Consider the following 22,989-nt stretch of genomic DNA (forward strand, 5'->3'; position numbering starts at 1 on the left):
TACACCTAATTATCCAGATTACATTTAATTAGCCAGCATATTCCCCTCCTCCCTACCTTCCTCTCCAACAAAATAAAAAAATCTAATTCATAGTCAGTTTCCAGGTGCCCCATTACGCTTCTTTGTCCCCTCCCCCTAATCATCTGATTAACAGTGGGGAGATGGGTTTGTACTTCCTTTCTACCTTCTCCTCTCATTTGCTCCTCCAGCATGCACCCCTTGGACCTGCATATCAGTGCAGCATTCGTTAGAGCTTACCTCCTGGCTCAAGTATCTGGTCCCATCTCCTCTATGTCACTGGGGCCAAGAGGCATGCAGAGCACAATGATTGGCTGCAAATGATGCCACAACGCTGTAGCAAGGAGGTAAGATCCAACACTGGGGCAAGGAGGTCAGCTTGGCCTATACATCAGGCGATGTATGGGCAGATCGACCATGAGGCAGATCTCTATCTGATCACCGAGAGATCTGTTGCCTGCCCAAACACCACAGACCGACTTCCAATAGATTTCAGCATGACCGCCTGGCCACCCCCAAGTGTAAAATGATTCCTCCCAGTGCCTGTGCAGTGTAAATTCTCACCTGTTCTGATGGCGTGACTCCCGGCCGCATCCGCCATTACCCCATGTGCACATGGCGCATGACCTCACAAACATGCCTGGTGCCACAGTGGGGTGACGGCGGGGGAGAACAGGAGTCACCCCAGTAAGACGGATGAGAATTTACACTGCACACAGGCATGGGGGGGGGGGGGGGGGGGGGGGCATTTTACACTTAGAGGGAAAGTAGCTGGGGGTCCATCACATGTGCCTGTCATTGCACGCCATTACTGCCACGCACGCGATCAACCACGTTGGACTAAGATTTACCAGCATGTCTGATTGATGCATTTGACAGAATTATGCCTGAAATTGATTGATTCATCAATTGGGCGGACATGTTGCGGGACCGATTTTCATCCAATTCAATAAAATCATCGGGTTGTCAATCAGGCCGCTAAATGTATGGCCACCTTAACACTAACATTCCCTTATCTACTTCTAACACTAAGGCCCTGTTTACACTTAATCAGTTGGTATGTGTTTTTTTTTTCTTCTCTATAGCAGTGCATTTTGAAAAACATTTCAGTTAAAACACGTTAAAGAGAACCTGTACTGAGTAAAAATATTTAAAATAAACACATGAGGTAACTTCAAATGAACATTACATAGTTTTCTTGCCATCAGTTCCTCTCAGAAGCTCACCATTTTCTTCTGACAATAATCCCTTCCAGCTCTGACAATATTTTGTCAGATCTGAAATATATCAGTTGCTGTCAGTTATATATCAGTTGCTGTCAGTTATAGCTGAGAGGAAAACTGATGTACAAGGTAATGTCCATGTTTCCCTATGGCTCAAGTGGGCGATGTTACAGTTTAACTGTGTGCTGACTAGAAAGCTGTTATGGGTAATGGCCATTTTCAAAATGGAGGACGAAAAATTCCCTTGATCACAGTGAACAAATAGGACGCGGGAGAGGAGAAAGACACTGAGGAGTAGACTACATGGAAGGTAAGTATGACTTGTGTATGCTTATTTTGACTTTTCATTTTCAGTTCAGGTTTTCTTTAAGTGTGGAAGGTGCCATAGGAAAACATGGGACTTACTTTGAAAATCAGTTGACCTTTGAGTTATAACTGAGAGCAACTGATTAAAGTGAACCTCCGGACTAAAAATCTACTCAGCAGAACTGAAAAGGCTAGGTGTTTCTTTAACAGTTTCACAGCATCAGAACTTTGTTTTTCTTACCAAAGCATCATTTTTAGCTGCATTTTTAGCTAAGCTCCACCCATCAAAGAAAAAAATTATATATTGTTGTTCACGTTGCCTAGCAACTGGGAGAGGTGCTCAGGACACAGGACAGTTGGAACTGTGTCTCATGCTCCCTGTCACCTCCTTTCAACCAAAAAAATGGCTGCCATCAGGAAATCAAACATTTGCCTGTTCTTTTAAAACAGGGTGGGTAAGATATTATATTACCTATATATTTTAATTAACATAACTAATGTAACTTAATTACAGTATGTTTGTTTAGGCTGGAGTTCCTCTTTAAGTGTAAACTGGGCCTAACTAAACTACCAAAGTTCTGCCCCTGTTATCTCCCTCAGGCATGCTGGTTAGTTGGGTCTTCTGGATGCCTGAGTTCCGGATGACGGGGTCTTTGCTGTAGTACTTTAAATCTGTACATTGTAAAAGTTTGTAAAATCTGTAAAATTTTTGAAATTTTGTCAAGGTAGAGATTGCCACTATAGTGCATTTGCTTAGCAAGCAACCCTATTATTTTTCTTAAAGCGGACCCAAACCAAACATTTTTTTTAATTCAAAATATTTAGTTGCACCACTCTGACACATACAAAGATAAATAAACACTCCTTCAAGCCTATGAGCATTTCAGTGAATGCTTTTCACCCTTCTCTTTCCATAACTAGGGTTATACAGGTGGCAGCCATTAGCAATTCCTCCTTTGCCGGACACCAGCTACTCCACCAGTTTGCCGGATTCTGTCCCAGCAATATGAAAGGGAGGGGGGAGGGGTTCCTCCAATAAATGTAAAATATTTGATATTTGTCATCATGCAGCTGAAAAAAGGCTGCTATTTATTATTATAAATTAGAAAATAGATTTTATTTCAGAAATCTTGTATTTTTAATTTGAGTCCACTTTAAAAGTCTGACTGAATAGTAAATAGTCTTGCAGTCTCCTAGAAGATAATTGACATTTGTGTGCTGCTGTGTATTTCAGACACATACTGTATAGGGGTATGTGGATTCTGTTCCGTCTTATCTAAAAAGATTGTCTCTCTCTTATCTGTCTTCTCATTATTTAGCCAAGATATCTAATTCCCCAGACAATCCCAGCTTTTCGAAAGATGTACTGCTGACCTGGAGGGAATAATTTGCCTGTAGCCATGTTACAACCATTGAAATCAGTCATACATTTTAAAAAAGGGCGCTATTTTAAATTATAAATTTAAGCTTTTCAGCAGATGAGCTAGTGTCTGAGAGATTTTCATTCTCTGCTTTAAAGGTGCATACACATGTCTGATTTTATGCCCGATTGTCGTTGAAACCGGACGTTTGAACGACTTGCCATTCAAACAAAAAGTTGTTCAGACTCTTTGTACACACTGATGAGAAAACGTTTGAAATGCTAATTTCAGCTAATTTACATGTCGTTTAACCTCTTGCCGCCCGCGTCACGCCGATGGGCGTGGCCGCAGCGGCAGCCCCAGGACCGCCTAACTCCGATTGGCGTAAAGTCCTGGGGCCAGCTAATTTAGGAGATGGTACGCACGCTGCGCGCACATCTCCTGCTTGGGGGACGGAGCTCCGCCTCGCCTTCAGTCTCCGAGCGGCTATTGCCGCTCGAGAGACTGTTAGACGGCGTGATCGCCGTCTATTTACACTGTGCAGCGCTGCGATTAGCAGCAGCGCTGCACTGGGGACAGCCGTGTGACACGGCAGTCCCCCTGGGGGACAAGAGAGCGATCAGCTCTCATAGGCAGAAGCCTATGACAGCCGATCACTGTAATTGGGTGGCTGTGGGAAGGTAGGGAGGGGTTTTAAAGACACAGGTTTTTTTTTTAAAAAAAAGCAGGAACAATAATATTTATTATTAAAAAAATAAACATGGGGGGAGCGATCAGACCCCACCAACAGAGAGCTCTGTGTGTGGGGAGAAAAGGGGGGGGGGGGTGGGAATCACTTCTGTGCTGTGTTGTGCGGCCCTGCAGCTTGGCCTTTAAAGCTGCAGTGGGCAATTTTACCAAAAATGGCCTGGTCACTAGAGGGGTTTAGCCCTGCAGTCCTCAAGAGGTTAACTGGTCAATGGACTTGATAGAACAATGGATAGATCAAATGACTTGTTGTTTGAAAGCCTATTAGTGTCAAACTAATAGACTTTCAAACAACAAGTCGTGTGTGCACATGTACGGACTTTGAACGACAGTTAGTCCAAGGATCCGTCAAAACTGCTGCTGTCAGTCTAAAGATTGTTCGTACACACGCCAAACTGTTGTTCAAACGACCGGTTTGAACGACAAGCCGCTCAGAAATATCAGACGTGTGTGTACGTACCTTTACATACACTTTCATTGTTTCTGTTAATGTTTGCTTTTTAGGTGGAGGAAGAAGAACCTACAGGCTTCATCCGCTTTGAGAAATTCTTACCAATGATGACAAAAGTATTACTGGAAAGAAGGTGAGACATTCATCCAGTGTGTGTTCTCCAGCAGTTTGTCAGCTTTTCTGTTTTACATGGCCAATAAAATGCAATGGCAGGGGTACTCTTTATTGGTTGTACTCTTTATTGGTATTTAACATGGCTGGTGATCAGTGGAACAAGTTAATACTGCAGTACCCCACTCACTTAAACAGCAACTATCCGTTCAGGACCACCATCAGAAGAAACGTATCCAGAAAGTCCACAGCATGCTGGGACCATACATCCAAATCCTCTATCCTATATTAGTTACATATGGCCTCAATTCACTAAGCTTTATCAAACCCTTTATTAAACGTTTGATAATTTACCTCATGGGTAAAATCTAATTTTGTTACATATTTATGTTTTATCAATAAAATGTTAAATGTTTTATCATTAAATCTTTAACACCTTAGTTAAAGAGGAACTCCAGTGAAAATAGTGTAATAAAAAAGTGCTTCATTTTTACAATAATTATGCATAAATGATTTAGTCAGTGTTTGCTCATTTTAAAATCTTTCCTCTCCCCGATTTACATTCTGACATTTATTACATGGTGACATTTTTACTGTGGGCAGGTTATGTAGCTGCTCCTAGCTGTTTTGGCTGTTAGAGACAGCTGTAAACAGCTAATACCTGTCTGTGAACATTGTTATATTGTGGCAGTTTGCCCATAGTACCACGGTACTCAGAGCTTCTTGTGGGAGGGGTTTCAGCACAAAATCAGTCATACAGCGCCCCCTGATGGTCTGTTTGTGAAAGCATTATATTTCTCATGCAAAAGGGGGTATCAGCTACTGATTGGGATAAAGTTCAATTCTAGGTTGGAGTTTCTCTTGAATTCAAAATTAGATTTTACCCATGAGGTAAATTATCAAACGTTTGGTAAAGTGTTTGATAAAGCTTAGTGAATTGAGGCCATAGGGCCTGATGCATGAATCACCGGTAATATTGCTGTGTGCAGGTAGCGAATGGTACTTTTGCCAGCAGAGTACCACATGTTGCGCAATAAGCATGACCCGTGGTTTATGGGTAACATGAGTGCTGCTTTGGTAACACGCATTAAGTCACTTAACTTGCGTTACCATAGAAACCCTCATGTTATCCATGTATGGCCAATGCAAGGTACTGTGCTGATGTTGCTACCGGTAATATTGCAGTGCCCTGCCTGGGCACAGATATATTACCATATTACTAGCAGTTTGTGCATCAGGCCCGTAGTATGGTAAAAAAGGTAACATGTTTCAAATCAGATGACCCTTTACCATGAATTCATTTTACCATGAATTCAATTCTTCCTCAACATAAAGATGTAAAAATATAGACCCACTCCTAACTGCACATAGACTTGACGTGGGTAAGTACTGATACAAGAATGAAAAAATCAAACCTGAAACGGAAGTAATAATGTTGTAATGAAACATAGAATGTAAAACACATAAGCTACCAGAGGATCACAAACTACTACAGGCAGTCCCCTACTTACAAGCGACTCTGGTTACAACATTTCAGAAATACAAAGTTGACTTAATTTACAAAATATATAATATTATATTTTTCGTATCTGGAAAAATATTTAAAATGAACCTCCCCCTAAGGGAGATTTGTAAATAATGTTAGCTTTGAGAGGGCGGCACATCTCCATAAGGGCATCCATCTTGCAGCTTTCACTGCTGCATGGCTGCAGTTCATATTGCCCATGAGACTAGTGCCTTCTTAGCTGCTGGTGTATGCTGGGAGATGCGGCGGTCCTGACTGCTGATGCATGCTGGGATATGAGCTTTCTCTGCCACTAGTGCATGACATGAGATATAGTCTTTAGGCCTCATTCACACCTAAAAACGCAAGCGCAAGCATTTTGCGTTTTTGTGTGCTGTTTTTTTCCCCTCCTGGCATTCCACTGCACGCTATGTTTTTTGAAAAAACGCTTTTCTAAACGCTTTGCCAAGCAGTTTTGAGATTCACTCCCTGACGCAAGTCAGGAAGTAAACTCTGTGACCCGGAAAAGAATAAATACAATGTATTTATTCTAAAAAAGCAAAATGCAATTGCAGCATAAAGCGGTTTTGTGAGCATTTAGCGCTCTTCCTATACCTTCCAGTATAGCAAAAACGTCCCAAAAATAGTACAAGCACCACTTCGCTGAATGCACAGCGCACGAACCGCGCTGATATGAACCTTCTCATAGAGATTCATTGCACAAGCGTTTTGTGGGTGATTTTAAAAATCGCCTGCGCTTGAAAAAAGGCCGAAAATGCCCCCAGTGTGAACGAGCCCTAAATGTCTACATCTTCCAGGCGGGAGATGTAATGACTACATCTCACAGCATGCACTAGCGACCGGGAACCCAACATCTCTCAACATACACCAGCTGCCAGGAACATGCAAACACTTTGAGCTGCGAACGTGCGGCAGTGACTGCTGCAAAATGGACATCCTCGTGGAGACGGGGGCTATGCAGCAGCTCCTGAAGGTAAGTTAAGACTCGAGTAGACATGATTTACTCGAGTATAAGCCGAGTTTTTGTGATTAAAAAAGTGACTCACAAGTGGGGTTCTCGGCTTATGCTCGAGTCACTGTGTGCAGTGGGCCATAATCTGTATCCAAAGCTGAATGCTCCGGCGAGGGGCACACTGAGGGCTACTCCTTTGCTGCATAGACTAGCTTGGAAATGTCAGATAGTGAAGGCGCGAACATCAAATTTTCAGTTTGCGAATAGTGAATGCGAATTTCCGCAAATATTCCTGAACCAGCTATTTGCAGCGGGCTCCATAGACTTAAATGGCAGGCGATGCAGCGGTTAATAGCAAAGCCAAGGTCTTTTTGATTTTTTTTTCTTGTACTGTACCGACTACCCTCCTCCACATGCCCTACATGCATAGGCATAAATTGCGTTAAAGGCGAACAGCCCTTGTTCGTGCAAACTATTCACTTTCTGCATGAACTTTTACTGCTTGCTTTCATTACCACTTGATGTGATGTGCTAATGCCAGTTGAGTTATGGAACTGTTCATTTCATGACTAGTGTCAACTAAAGGCCCATTCTGACAACCATAGGCAAATTGCGACAAGCAATTAAAGGGATCCCAGAATTAAGTGTGGTATGTGTGGGGCTTAATGGGACTATCAAGAGGCTTTAGGAGGTCCTTGGTAGGTGCTGCATTTCCTACCATCTGCTTATACACATATCAATCATTTTTTCTAGTTTTTGGGGGGTAAAGGTTGGGAGGGTTGGCCTATACTCAGGTTGACATATACTGTAGTATATACAGTGTATGGTGCTTAGTTCACTTTAAGCTCTGTACATTTTAAAGTAGGTCCTTCAAGGATTGGTCTTGTATTTCCACTATATTCCATGTTTTGCCATTATTTAAGAAGAGCAAAATATCAGAATTTTTCAGCAGATGTAGTGGTGTTCTGACCCCATCTAAGGTCATTTGTTAATGTTGTACCAAGAAACCGAATATACGGTACCCTAGAGACCTCGGTCTCGCCAATGAGCACCGGGTGGAGGGTGGAAGGGAGCTTCCTGAAATACATGATCAGTTCTACAATTTTTGCGGCGTTGAGGACGAGATTGTTGTCCTGGCACCAGGTGCACATGCTTTCATCCTTGCTACGGTAAGCGTGTTCACCTCCGTCTCCACTGATGAGGCCAATGATTGTTGTGTCATCTGCAAATTTAATTACCTTAACGGAGTCAGAGGTTGAAGTGTGGTTGTTGGTGTAAAGAGAGAACAGGAGTGGTGGTAGTACACATCCCTGCGGGGCACCCATATTAGTGGTTCTCTTGCTGGAGAGGCAGTTACTTAACTTAATTTGTTGAGTTCTGTTTGAGAGGAAGTCCCTGACCTATATGCAGAGGGTGGGGATAACTCTGAGTTGCACAAGATTGTCCAGCAGGGTGTCCGGGCAGATGGTATTAAATGCAGAGCTAAAGTCCAAGGATCCTGGCATAGGAGTCAGGTCTATCAAGGTTGATGGTGTCCTCTACTGATCTATTCATCTTGTAGGCAAATTGATGTGGGTCCAAGAGGGAATTTGTGGAATGTTTCAGGAGGCCAAGAATCAGGCGTTTAATCAAGCTTAAAGAGACTATGAAGTCTAAAAGGCACTTAGTGTGCATGTCGTTTTTGTAAAAAGTTACACTGACTTCAGTGGTCCTTTCAGTATAATGCCTCCTCAGGGTGTGGCAACTTCTTTCTGTTCTCTATGATAATGGTTTGTTCCACTTCCTTCTTGTGCACTACCAGCGGAGCACACATCCAATGCAAGTAGTGGGAATGAGTGCAGCCTATCACACATCATTCAGCCACCAGCTTTAACTTTCTCACATACTGGACAATACCTCTTAAAGGGGAAGTGCCAGGCTACTCTTTTCTATTTGAAAAACTTCTGGCGGTTAGCCCTGCTCCCCTGAAGCTGAGTGCTGTGATGCTTTTGTGGTACTCTGTATCGCCAATACAAAAGACACCACGGCACTCGGCTGCAAGGGTGCTAACCACTGTAAGTTGCTGCACAGAGGGTCTCCTAGTAGGCATTATACTGATAGGACCACCAAAGTCAGTATAACTTTTTACAAGAACAGCATGAACACTAAGTGCGTTTTATACTTTATAGTCTTTTTAACATTAGAGGTGTGAAAACTATTTGAGGGTTTCCTTAGTGGTTCTATACAAGACTTCATAGCAGACAATCTAATTTCTCTGCATCAAAGTAGATTTACTAAGGACAGGACTTGTTTGACTAACATGCTTAGCTTTTATGCGGTGGTCAATGCCAATGTGGATATTGGGAATGCTGTAGATGTGATATACTTGGACTTTGGAAAGACCGTTGATGCTCACATCAGTCTGGTACAGAAGTTGAGCATGTAAGAATTGGGGAAGAATCTGTGAACTGGTTAGTGGATAGAAAGCAAAGAGTTGTGGTTAATGGATCGTAATCAAAATGGTTGACTGTTAGCAGTGGGTCCCACAGATCTCGGTATTGGTTCCAGTACTAAATTAATTTAATAATGACCTAGTAGATGAAGCGGAAAGTCATTTGGCTATTATTTTTGCAGATGATAAAAAGTTGTGCAGACTTATCAACACACAGGAAGATAGTGACATATTGCGGAAGGATCTAAATAGGATGGCTATATGGGCAATTAAATGGCAGATGAAATTCAATGCTGAAAAATGTTAAGTCATACATCTTGGTCGTACCAATGGTCTAGCACAGGGGTCCCCAAACGTTTTGGGTCGAGGGCTGGGTCAACATATTTCACACTGCTGGGGGGCTGGAGCATACATAGGATGATGTAGAAGTCTTTGCGGGCCAGACAGTAAAGCATACCCAGGTGACAACCTGCAGTCCAATTGGACAGTAGTGTCATCTGATGTGGGATTTGATTGGAAACCAGAGAATTACTGCTTTCTGGCTTCCATGTGGATGGGTGGTGCCAGCACTGCTATTCTATATGCGGACCACCAATATTTAAAGATGTAGCTGACCGCATCTATAAGTAATGCATTTTGTGCGTGGGGGCGGTAAAAAAGCCTCAGGGGGCCACATTCGGCCCGCGGGCCTTAGTTTGGGAACCACTGGTCTAGCACCACACAAAATAAATGGGATACATATGGGGGTATCAAACTTGGATAGGGACTTAGAAGTACTGGTTGACAACAACCAAGTTCCCAAGCTTCCGAGGTGCCTCCGGTACCCATACGTCAAGGCTCCCCTTACAACACCTACCTTCACCTACCATATCAAATCCTACACATAAATTCATAACAGAATATTCCTGGCTCAGTACAGGACACACTGATTTCCTTTTGCATTGGTACTAAAGAGGGTTTTCAGCTCAACAATGGCTGCATAAGATTAGATTATGATATAGGGTGATACACCGAATACTGTACTCCAATAAACCCAAAGAGGTCTGGATGTAGCTATAGCCTGACAAATTATTTCTCTGTTAAATATTTTGGTCGCCTTACCCTGTGTTATTTGTTGTAGCGCTGTTCCCTTCGCTACGTTATGTTGTACATTGTGTACTTTCACTGTAAAATATAATGAATCTCTTTTTAAAACATGCATTGTACAGCTGCTGTGGATGCGTGGGTTGTAGGCGTACCTACATGTATAGTGCAAGTTACAATGTGTACACAATAATATCATATAAGTGAAATTGTAGCCTTAAGGAGCTCTTTAGTCAAATCTCATTAGCCAAAAATGAGAATATTTCATATTTGAAATCTTGCCATCCCATTGTTTAACTTGTCTCACATGATGCTGTAAACATGTTATGCGCTCCAAGCAATGGGGGCTTGGCAAGTGCAGCGGGAAACACCTTGTTTTCTTCACACACAAAAAATGTATAAAGAGGCTTGCATTTCTTATTGCTATGCATAATCTAAATGCTGTGGGGTCTTCCTGTTTAAACCTGGTTATAATACTTTCAGAGTCTACCTCTATAAACAAGTAAGCAGATCCAGAGAAGAAGTAAGTTAAGGTTAAAAAATAGATCATATTCCAAACATACACAAACTATAAAAATTCAGGCATTCCAGCCATTTTCCACTGGTTGCTGCACCCATTTCCAAATCAGATGCCCACCCGTGCTGCTATGAAGCTGCAGCCAAATTGCTGGACAGGGATAAGGATTTGGGTGCGGCCTGTGAAAAACTGCTACCGACACTATTGCTTTTAATAGGCTGCGAATCCATGTATGAAATCGCTAGTGGAAAAAGGCCCTGCAATCAGTGGTATAGTAATAGCGGATGCAGAGGTTGGAGGGGCCCTATAGGCTCTCCATCGATCACAGTATTAGCTCTTCAATGGTGCTATGCTGGTAATTATCTCTTCTTTATATCGTTGGAATGGCGGTAATCACTACCAAACTCCTCCCCTCCTCTGCCTAGACCTCTCATACTGTGGACGTTCTTGGCAGGTTTTGTTGTGCAATACGACTTGTTTTGTATAGAATGCTTGGGAGTCCAATGTAAAACTTGCACTGGGGCCCATAGCTCATCAGCTACGCCACTTCCCCCTCATTATTAGTTAATAATGGTAAATTCCCTTCACCACTAGAGCAATGTTTCAAGTAGAATTCAGGAACAAATGAATGTTTATTATTTGCCTGTATCTTGCCTGCATAACTTTTGATAATACTCAAGCACTTTGAGTTCGACAGGAGAAAAGTGCTATACAAATGTTAGAATTATTATTATACTGCTTTACTCAGCTGCAGATTTTGAAAAGGTGAAGGCCCAGAAATGCTAACATCAGCTGTACTGATGCGCCACATCATAGGTCTGGATGAACAGCATTACAAGATTTCTGTCCGTGAATACATTTTACACACGTAGCCAAAAATATTGTCACTCTTGCACCCTTGGAAATTGTTGCGATAACAAATGCTTTGGTATTCCCATGTTGATTTCTTTTGTTGGCAATGGAAGAACACAAAAAAGATTCTACACAAAAAAATGTTAAAAATGGAATAGGCAAAATGATTGGCACCCTCAACTTAGTTCTTGGTAGCACACCTTTTGGAATAAACAACTGGTGTTAATCGCTTTGCGTAAAAATCAGTGGCCTTCATTCAATTCACTTTATCTCAGGTGATATTTTCACACATTATCAATAAAATACCTTTTAAAGCGGAAGTAAACTCAGAACTTCTTTTCTGCTCTAAAAGATACGCAACAGAATAATAACCTTTAAAGAAAAATATTTCTTTGTTACACCTGATACAAATCCTAAAATAAATCTCCAGTGTTTTTACTTCCTTTCTATATTGCTAACATCCTGTGCTTTCAAATGAGTTTATCTGCTGTGGCAGTCAGGTGACACAGGGGAGAGATCAAATTACAACTTGTGATTGGACACAGATGAGGGGAATTAGACAGGCTAAGCTCTAAATACATTCAGGGTGCATTTCTCTATGTTTTCCATCTGTCCTGTGCACGAGTTCAGGTCCACTATAAGCAACCAGCAAGCAGGAAAACACTCAAAATAATTTTGATAGTACTTTTGCACCTGCTTTTAGGTACTTTTTGAATTGCAGAGTGTTGAAAAGTTACTTTAAAAATAAGATGAAAAATTATCCCCTAGGAGAAAAAGTGAATTAAATAAGGACCAGTGAGTCTTTTACATCTCTGTCCTGGAATTATGAACCACTCTCTCTTTGCCAGTTGCTCCAGGTCTCTCAGTTTTGAAGGATTCAAAGCTACCCAGAGCATCAGTGAACCTCCTCCATGTTTCACTGTAGGCTCTTTGAAGGCTTCTTTTTGTCTTCTGTAAACAGCCAAATGATGCACATTAACGAAATGCTGTATATTTGTCTCATCTGGACATTCTCCTAGAAGGATTGTTGCTTCCATAGGTAATTTTAAGTAAACTTAAATCTAGCTCCATTATGTTTGTGTCAACAGTAGGCTCCTCCTTGGTCTCTTGCCATAGCCTCCCTTTTCAATCACATGGCAACGGATAGTGTGAGCTGACACTTCTGTATCCTGTGCCTGCAGGTCAGCTTGAATTTGTTTGGAAGCTGATTGATTTAGCTACCATTTGAATAATCTTTCTCTGTCACCCATGTCCAGAGAGAATAACTACAATTCCATGGGTTGTAAACTACAGTGTTGCACACAGTGGACACAGAAATGTTAAAGGGTACCTGAAGTCAGTTTTTTTACTGCACAAGTTGGCAATAGAGGCATGTGCCTACCTTAGTGATGTGTCCATTTGTGGCTACAGTCTTTGCTGGTCCCTGAGTCGCCTTGGTAAAAGCTTCAGCATAAATGTCTACTACTCCTCTTTGCTGGTCATCTCCGCCCCTTCATGCACGCTTGTATCTGTCCGGCTCGACCCAGCTCTGTGTGCGGAGAGCTCTTGAGGAATGTGCACTTCATTTGTGCTCACCACATTTCCCCGGTTGTGGATAGTGGCGAGAATGGTGCTGATGAAGTCATGGAGTACTACAGATCAAGGTAATATATTTTTTTAACATTGTTTACAGAAGATTCAGGTTTGCGTTACGATCTCTGGAGATGAAATTGTAGTCTCGAGATTGCCCATGCTTTTCTATAATTTTGGTTCTTAAATTCTCAGACAATTCTTTGCTCTTCTTTCTTTTCTCCATGCTTAATTCAGGTAAGGTGCAGATCATTCTGCTCAGGCCATTCTTGACATTTTGTGTGGAATGTCTACATTTTTTTCCCTGCTTTTTTGCGTTCCTGCAGTGCCAACAAAATAAATAAACCTGATCATGCCAAAGCATTTGTAATTGCAACAAAGTTCTGCCAGGGGTGGTGCCTTTTCTGACATAAAAGCAATGGTGCCAATATTATTGGCCAACACTGTATACTGTGGCTTACAGTATCTCACAAAATTAAGTAAACTGCTCACATTTTTGTAAATATTTCATTATATCTTTTCATGGGACAACACTGAACATATGACACTTTGATACAATGTAAAGTAGTCAGTGTACAGTTTGTATAACAGTGCATATTTACTGTCACATCAAAACAACTCACATTAATATCTAAACCTCTGCCAACAAAAATGAGTACACCCCTAAGTGAAAATTTTCAAAATTGTGCCCAAAGTGTTCATATTTTTGTGTGCTCACCATTACTTTCCAGCACTGCCCTAATTATCTTGGGCATGGAGTTCAGTAAAGCTTCACAGGTTGGCATTGGAATCTTCTCCCATGCTTCCATGACAACATCACAAATCTAGTGAATATTAAAGAAATTGCGCTTCTCCACCTTCAGATCAAACAGATCAATCCTTCTCTCATTTAAGGGCTCGTCTCCATGCAGCACTGCGCGTCACTCCTGGCGGGGAAGGGGGCGTGGCTTGCAATCCCAATTACTATACTGAATGAGATCGTGGGCTGAATCGCCCCGAAATGCAGCGAACCATGCGCAGCGATTCAGCGGTCAATCACCACGTATGTTTGGAAACAGCAGACAGTGCAGTCTATGCACAGTCTGCTGTCCCTGCGATCGCGTTTCCATAAGCGTGCCTAAAATCAGATTGGAGAGAGATCAAATCCCTCCATACACTGCCCACCTATTTTTAATAGATTTCACCATCACACCATGAAATCTATTGATAATCTATCAAACTGCCGAGTTGCACTGTTCAATGTAGTATGATTGTTGCTGCAAATCGATCAAAATGATAATCAACGCAGCTCATTGTGATATAGGTTTCAAAAGATTCAATCAGAATGATCGCATCTGCTGGCTAAAATCAAAGTGTGCATGGACACCTTTAATTGTTCATCCTTGCAGTGGCGTACCTAGGGTATTTGACACCCGGTGCTGGGTATTATAAGACCCCACCCCCCAAAAAAAAAGTAAAGGGGCAAAAAGCAAAGGGCGCCGCGGCAAAAAAATGAGCGTGACTGGATGAGGGCGGAGCTAACTGTAATTTACCGTGAACCCGGGGTGAGAGTGATATGGAGGCTGCCATATTTATTTCCTTTTAAACAATACTAGTCGCCTGCCAGCCCTGCTGATCTATTTGGCTGCAGTGGTGAACTGAATCATACCAGAAACAAGCATGCTTGTTCAGGGTCTATGGTTGAAAGAATTAGAGGTAGAGGACCAGCACGGCAGCCAGGCAACTGGTATTGCTTAAAAGGAGATAAATATGGCAGCCTCACTATTATTCTCACCTCGGGTTCCCTTTAAAAGTGCAACGCAAAGACAGTGGACCCAAGTTTTTGTGACCCTTTCCCTAGAAAATTCACATACTTGTCCAGGTTTTCTCAAGAAAACACACGTAATGTGTGCAGATTTGCCCAGAGAATACGTTCAATCATGTCAGCAGATTTGCCCAGAAAATACATGCAATCATGTCGGCAGATTTGCCCAGAAAATACGTGCAATCATGTCGGCAGATTTACCCAGAGAATACGTTCAATCATGTCAGCAAATTTGCCCAGTAAATACATGCAATCATGTCGGCAGATTTGCCCAGAAAATACATGCAATCATGTCGGCAGATTTGCCCAGAGAATACGTTCAATCATTTCGGCAGATTTGCCCAGAAAATACATGCAATCATGTCGGCAGATTTGCCCAGAGATTACGTTCAATCATGTCGGCAGATTTGCCCAGAAAATACATGCAATCATGTCGGCAGATTTGCCCAGAGAATACGTTCAATCATTTCGGCAGATTTGCCCAGAAAATGCATGCAATCATGTCGGCAGATTTGCCCAGAAAATACATGCAATCATGTCGGCAGATTTGCCCAGAAAATACATGCAATCATGTCAGCAGATTTGCCAAGAAAATACATGCAATCATGTCGGCAGATTTGCCCAGAAAACACTTCAATCGTGAAGCTGACCTGGCCAGAACATAAACGTATAAATATAAAAAAAAAACATTTACTCACCTGCAGCAGAGCTCCTGTTCCGGCCTCCGTCCGGTGCGCAGCTCCCACGATCCTCTGCAGACAGCAACTGAAACTCCCAAAGTCTCTAGAGCAGGGCTTCGGACATTTTACTATAGCCCTGCTCTGCTGCTGCGGTGAACTGACACGGCATCTATTAGATGCTGAAAGTCAGTTCACGCTGGGGGGTGCTTGGAGAATTTTAGGGGGTGCTTTAGCACCCAAAGCACCCCCCCCGGTGCCACAACTGCCCCCAGTATAGGTAGCTAGTATGGTATGGTGCCCCCCCCCCTATAGGTAATATAGTGGCCCCCAGTATAGCTAGTGTAGCGACCCCCGTGCCCAGTGTAGCTAGTATAGTGGCCCCCGTATAGCTGCCCCCAGTATAGGTAGTATAGTGGCCCCCAGTATAGCTAGTATAGTGGCCCCCAGTTTAGGTAGTATAGTGGCCCCCAGTTTAGGTAGTATAGTGGCCCCCAGTGTAGCTAGCATAGTGCCCCCCCCAGTGTAGCTAGAAGGAGGGGTGACAGCAGGGATAGCGGTGGGGACATATCCCCTCCCTCACAGTGGCCCCCAGTTTAGGTAGTATAGTGGCCCCCAGTTTAATTAGTATAGTGGCCCCCAGTTTAGGTAGTATAGTGGCCCCCAGTGTAGCTAGCATAGTGCCCCCCCAGTGTAGCCAGAAGGAGGGGTGACAGCAGGGATAGCGGTGGGGAGGGGGGGACATATCCCCTTCCTCACCTGGGTCCCCTCCTTCTGCCTCTCTCCCCCCCATCCCCCAAAATGCGCGCAGCAAACGGTGAGCAGGCGGGCGCGGAGAATACTCACGTTACTTCTGTGTATCAGTCTGGGATTGGAGGCGCAGAAGAGACCCGTGACGGCGACGCAGCGTTCCAGGCTGATACGCGGAAGTGACGTAAGTATTCTCCGCGCCCGCCTGCTCGCTGCCCCCGACCCGCTGCCCGCATTTTGGGGGGGGGGGAGAGGCAGAAGGAGGGGACCCAGGTGAGGGAGGGGGGGGGGGATATGTCTCCCCTCCCCGCCGCTATCCCTGCTGTCACCCCTCCTCCTAGCGCTGCTCTTCCCCGCTCCGGCATGATTTTATCTATGGGGGGTCGTGGCGACACCCTCCTGGCTGTCTGGCACCCTGTGCGCCACGCCCCCCTGCTCCCTGTGGTAGGAACGCCACTATGATCCTTGTGGTATCTTGACTTTGTAAGCTGTGCAAAAAATGTCCTTATCCCTTTTACTGGTGCATCTTCCTTTATTCTTTCACTTTCTATAGGTACCGGCCAATATCTGAAGATATCCTCCAGCGAGCATTTGAGGTATGTCTTTAAACTCATGCCAGCCGCACATAATACAATTTTATCTTTTTGCAGATCAGTCAGCTTGATAAATCAACTTAAAAGATTCTCTGCATGGAAATAGCACTATGTGTTTATCAACCTTTCATTCCAGAATATTCATTAAAACTGTTGAATTTTATTTTTTTTATTTCATGCTTGGTTTGCTAATAATACTTTACTATTATTACTTATTATTTTCTTTAGGTTTTAGATGACAAGAAAAAGGGATTCCTAACTAAAGAAGAGCTTATTAAATATATGACAGAGGAAGGTAATGCATGCTCCAAGATTACCTAAGCCAAAGATAAAACTATATGTGTAGCAGACAGTATATAGACAGGCTATAGAGCCAGCACTGTTTAGGAGCATACATTGTGAAGTAGTTATTATTTTGGCACCTGTTCATCTCAGTGCCGTGAGGCTGCTTTTGAGTAAATGGAGTGCCTGATTCTCATGCTAGATGAACACGCCCCAGACCACATGTCGAGCCCCATTCACCACAGCCAGATTACTTACAGAGTAGCGTATCATCTCTGCTCAGGGACATTTTGGTACAGCCTTATGCTGGGAACACACCATGAGATTTTTTGGCAGATAGATGATTCGATAGATAATTTCCGACTGGTCCGATCTTATTTTTTCCTTTTTCTGATCGATTTCTCATAGAAGTGAATGGAGATCGATTCTGAAACAAGATCGGAAAATTGATTGGACAGTAAATCTGCTGAAAAATCTCTTATCTTTATCAAACACTTTATCAAAGGATGGATAATTTACCTCATGGGTAAAATCTAATTTTTATTTCACTAAGGCAGTGGTTCCCAACCTTTTTGGAGTCGTGACACATCAAACCAAACGTTCAGATCTCTGTGACACTTAGACTAAATGCATGTAATGAGAAACAGCGTTTCCCCACTAAATGCACATAAGAGACAGCATTTCACCAGTAAATGCAGGTAATAACAGACAGCCTTTCACCAGTAAATGCACGTAATGAGAGACAGCGTTTCCCCAGTAAATGCACATAATAAGAGACAGATTTTCACCAGTAAATGCACATAATAAGAGACAGCTTTTCACCAGTAAATGCACATAATAAGAGACCGCTTTTCACCAGTAAATGCACATAATAAGATACAGCTTTTCACCAGTAAATGCACATAATAAGAGACATCTTTTCACCAGTAAATGCACATAAGAGACAGTTTTTCACCAGTAAATGCACATAATAAGAGACAGCTTTTCACCAGTAAATGCACATAATAAGAGACAGCTTTTCACCAGTAAATGCACATAATAAGAGACCGCTTTTCACCAGTAAATGCACATAATGACAAACAGCCAGTTGTCCCCAGTATATGTAGCCAGGGATATATGTGCCCAGTATATGTAGCCAGAGGTATATGTCCCCAGTATATGTAGGCAGGTGTATATGTGCCCAGTATATGTAGTCAGGGGTATATGTGCCTAGTATATGTAGTCAGGGGTATATGTGCCTAGTATATGTAGCCAGAGGTATATGTGCCTAGTATATGTAGCCAGAGGTATATGTGCCCAGTATATGTAGGCAGGGGTATATGTGCCCAGTATATGTAGCCAGGGGTAGATGTGCCCAGTATATGTAGCCAGGGGTATATGTGCCCAGTATATGTAGCCAGGGGTATATATGCCCAGTATATGTAGCCAGGTGCCCCCCCCCAGGAGGAGAGAGCGAGGGAAGGAGAGCGGCACCTCAGGGTGCTCTCCCTCCCTCACTCTCTCCTCCAGAACGAAGTGCGGTGGCTGGCAGAGGGGCGGAACTTACCTTCCGTGTTTCCGTCTGGTCTCGTCGCAGGCGCAGTATGATTTGCCACTACTCTGGTCTGATCCAGACCAGAGCAGCAGCTGTGGCACCAGAACTTCCGGCGCTTGGAGCGACACGGAAGGTAAGTCCCGCCCGCTGCAAACGCCTGATCACAGTTAGTTCCGGAGGACAGAGCGAGGAAGGGAGAGCACCCTAAGGTGAGAGAAGGGGGGGAGATGGCCCCCTTCTCCGCCGCTGCCCACAGCTCTCCCTCCACTGCGCTGCTTTCCTCCGAGAGCTGACACTGCGACACATACCCGAAGCTGCCGCGACACATGTATGTGTCGTGGCACATGGGTTGGGAACCACTGCACTAAGGTGTTATAGATTGTTATAGATTTATTGAAAGTTTTCTCGATAAAACATTCAATAAATATATAACACATTGGTGAATTCAAAATTAGATTTTACCCATGAGGTAAATTATCAAGTGTTTGATAAAGTGTTTGATAAAGTGTTTAATAAAGCTTAGTGAATTGAGGCCACTGTGTATTCCCAGCATTAGGTGATTTATTTATCATTGCCGGGGGTAATGTTAGCATTAGCCACCAGGGGGTACGTTTATGATTAGGCATCAAAGGGTGTGGGGAGGGCTTGTTAAAGTTGACATTGATGAGACTTAGGTGGTGTGGTTATGGTTAGACATGTATGGGTGGTAAGGGTTAAAGGACAACTGTAGGGAGGCGGCCATGTTTTTTTTTCCTTTTGTGCAATACCAGTTGCCTGGCTGTCCTGCTGATCCTCTGTCTCTAATACTTTTAGCCATAGCCCCTGAACAAGCATGCAGCATATCAGGTGTTTCCGACATTAATGTCGGAACTGACAAGATTAGCTGCATGCTTGTTTCTGGTGTTATTCAGACACTATTGCATCCAAAGACATTAGCAGGGCTGCCAGGAAACTGGTATTACTTAAGGAGGAATAAATATGGCAGCCTCCTTATACCTCTCCCTAGAGTTGTCCTTTAAGGTCTAGATAAAGAGGTTAGGGTTTGACATAAAGGAATGAAAGGTCCATATGACTACACATCATGGCACCTATTCAGTTAAAGAGACCCTGAAGTAAACAAAAGAAAAAAAGGTTTCCCAATTTGTGTACTTACCTTAGGACATGGAAGCTCCTGGATTCTACAAATGCTTCCCTTGTCACCCTCCTCGACGTTCCAGCGCCAGGACCCCCGCAAACCTGTCGAAAAGGGTTAGTCAATGGACCATGCCCGCTGAGCAAGAGTGCCGGCTTTGTACTCCTGCACATGTACAAGCTATCTGCAGTGCGGGCCAGTTCCGTGGAACTTGGGGGGTCCCAAAGCTTGAACGCTGAGGGACGGGGAGGGGGAGAGGCTTTCCTCTCCTGAAATAAGTATTGTAATGTTTGCCTTCTGGGTTTTCTCCCAAGAGATACATTTTCATCTTATCTACAAAATATCCTTTCTACAGCAAACAATTGAATAGGTACTAAAAATAGGGAAAAAGAAATATCAAATATTTTCCTTTTGTGCTGGGAGCTGGAAAGGTATTTTATTAATAAGGTGTGAAAACATCTCCTGTGAGCAAAATAAGGGGAAGAGGTAATTATATAGGAACCCTAATGTAAGATTAGCAAAATAATTTAACCCTTTATACCACAGGTGTCGAACTCCAGTCCTCGGGGGCCATATCTATGCCAGTGTTTAGGATGAGCTCAGAAATGGAGAAATGTGTTCTGCTTGATGAACCACACCCTTCCTCATTCAGTCTCATCAATTAATTTAAGCTGTGCCAAAAATGTGTTAGGACCTCGGGCCCCGAAGACTGGAGTTCCACATACCTGCTTTACACACTCGCATGCAAATGCTTTCACACAAATTAATCAAATAAATCATCTAGAAACCAATGATTTCCCTAAGTTAAAAGTCAGGGGCTTAGTTACAGAAGAATACATTCTCTTGCATAGTCACATACAATCTGCAGAGGTTCCCCAAAATGTGTATGTGTCCTGACTGTGGCCCTGTGACATGGATAGTGCAAACATGCATTCAATCATTGCATCAAACCTATCTTAAGATTATGAGCACATATTGGGCTTGATTCACAAAGCCGTGCTAACTATTTAGCACGGGTGTGCTAAATAGTTAGCACGTGAAGTGCCGTTCGCGGACTTTTGCGTACGCAAAGTGCCGCGATTCGCGTGATCGCAGACTTCTGCGCGCGCAATTTGCGGCAAATGGCAAATTGCGCACGCAAAAGTCCGCGAACGGCACTTTACGTGCTAACTGTTTAGCTGAGCTGTTTAGCACACCCGTGCTAAACAGTTAGCACGGCTTTGTGAATCAAGCCCATTGTGTCATCCTCTCTTGAGACAGATTGGTATCAAACTAATCCCATATACCACCATACACACACCAGCATAAGCCGGGGTCATTACTTCAGGGAGGATGCTTACTGGTTACGAACTTGGACCAATGGTGATCCTTGGCAGATGATTTGCTTGGGCACCCTGCATAGTATTGCGCAGGAGACCCAGTAAGAAGTGGTGGAGGAATGTGTGGTTGCGACGGTGCCCAGCAGAGGAGCGGCCATGGGCCCAAGGTTGTCCGGCAATGGAGCGTGGATAGCAACAAGCAGCACCAGTAGTGCGGCAGGGACTGGCACCAGAGAGGCGACACTTTTACGATTACATACCCTAACATAACTCTCACATTACCTACGCCTGAAACTAACCCCCCCCCCCCCCCACACACACACACACACTCACCTGCACACACATACACACACGCACACCTACGCCTCTGCTGCTGTAGCCGGTAATTTAGAAAGATGGGTTTCTGCTATATTATAATGGGTCTCTGGCGCCTGCCTCTACCATAATTTATCCAGCACTCAAAGGCTGTCGCAGTCCATTTTGAAAAACAGTATGGCTATAGCATAGCAGAACTCTGGCACTCAACATAGCTGATGGTGTATCCCATGCCCAGATTACCACATCAGCCCCGTTATAACCACAATTTCTACAGCAGCCCATGGTGGCACCCAAATTATCAGGAGCAATAAGTTACCATATTTGCTTCATGCACCCAGATAATTCTGGTGCAACGGTATTGTTGTAACGTTGGTGTGGTAGTTTACAGAATAAGTAGTGGGTTGTAATTTTGAGCACACCACCCTCAGTAATTAACTAATTCCGCTGCATACAGTTATGCCATTATGTAGGGCTTTGCCATATTTGTAGCTTTAACAATGTAAGTAGCTAAACAGGTGATGCGTTCTGCTCTGCAGGTGAACCATTCACACAGGAGGAGATGGAGGAAATGGTCTCTGCTGCAGTTGATCCAGAGAAGAATGTGGTTCCATACAAGGACTATGTTTCAATGATGGTGGTAGATTACTAAACATCTAGGTGACATTTGTCACATTGTTTTGCCATATGGAATAATATTTATAAGTATTAATATGTAATAATAAAATGTTATACCATTCCATTAAAAATCATGTTTGTTATTTCAAAATCAAAAATATTTATAATGCAGAAATTACTAAAATTAGTAAAGCCATTTTCATAGGAAACCTTAACATTTTTGTAGTGCACATCATGCCGGAAAAAAAATGCGTCTCTACAGCACTCATGCTTATCAGTGTCTCCCTAATGATCGAGCAGTGACGGTTGTGGGCAACACATTTAGCATGTGAACGAGCCCATAGTAGTGGGCGCGCTGGAAGAGTACAGCGGGTTACGCTATTTGCATATCTCCTGCTACTTACGTGTGGATGTAACAGTAATATTGCCGTACGCTGTGCATGCACGGTAATAATACCCATGTTTAATGAAACCATGAGCTGAGTCAGTTAAGGAGAGATAAATTGTGAGGTAATAAATAAAGTGAGTTAATTCAACAGAAAAGCTTTGTGAATCAGCCAAGTATAACAAAAGGCGTACAATAAAAATCCCTGTTTACATTTGACAGATAAAAATGTACTGTTTTGAAAAGTCTGCCATTGCTAGTGACAGGTTGCATCAACAATATCATTCCCCCCATCCCCCCCCCCCCCCCCCCCCCGAAAAAAAAATCCCAGAACCTCAACTTTGGCCACATTCATCTGGGATCTTATGAGGCACATACTGACATTAAAGGGAACCTAAAGTGAAGCTTCCATATTTATTTCCTTTTAAACAATA

The 22,989-nt window shown here is 43.2% G+C and overlaps 1 protein-coding gene across 1 annotated transcript in view; it reads left to right on the plus strand.

Annotated features, from left to right (window-relative positions):
* Positions 1-22,301, plus strand: part of EFCAB2 (EF-hand calcium binding domain 2) — a 68,672-nt gene extending 46,371 nt beyond the window's left edge. Inside the window, exons 4-7 of the mRNA XM_068279565.1 lie at positions 4,160-4,239; positions 16,931-16,973; positions 17,199-17,265; positions 22,092-22,301. Coding sequence (XP_068135666.1) covers positions 4,160-4,239; positions 16,931-16,973; positions 17,199-17,265; positions 22,092-22,204 — 303 coding nt within the window. The 3' untranslated portion in view covers positions 22,205-22,301. The remainder of the gene's footprint in view (positions 1-4,159; positions 4,240-16,930; positions 16,974-17,198; positions 17,266-22,091) is intronic.
* The last annotated feature ends 688 nt before the right edge of the window (positions 22,302-22,989 follow it).

This window comes from Hyperolius riggenbachi, chromosome 4 (genome assembly GCF_040937935.1).
Source record: "Hyperolius riggenbachi isolate aHypRig1 chromosome 4, aHypRig1.pri, whole genome shotgun sequence".
Taxonomy (NCBI): Eukaryota; Metazoa; Chordata; class Amphibia; order Anura; family Hyperoliidae; genus Hyperolius; species Hyperolius riggenbachi.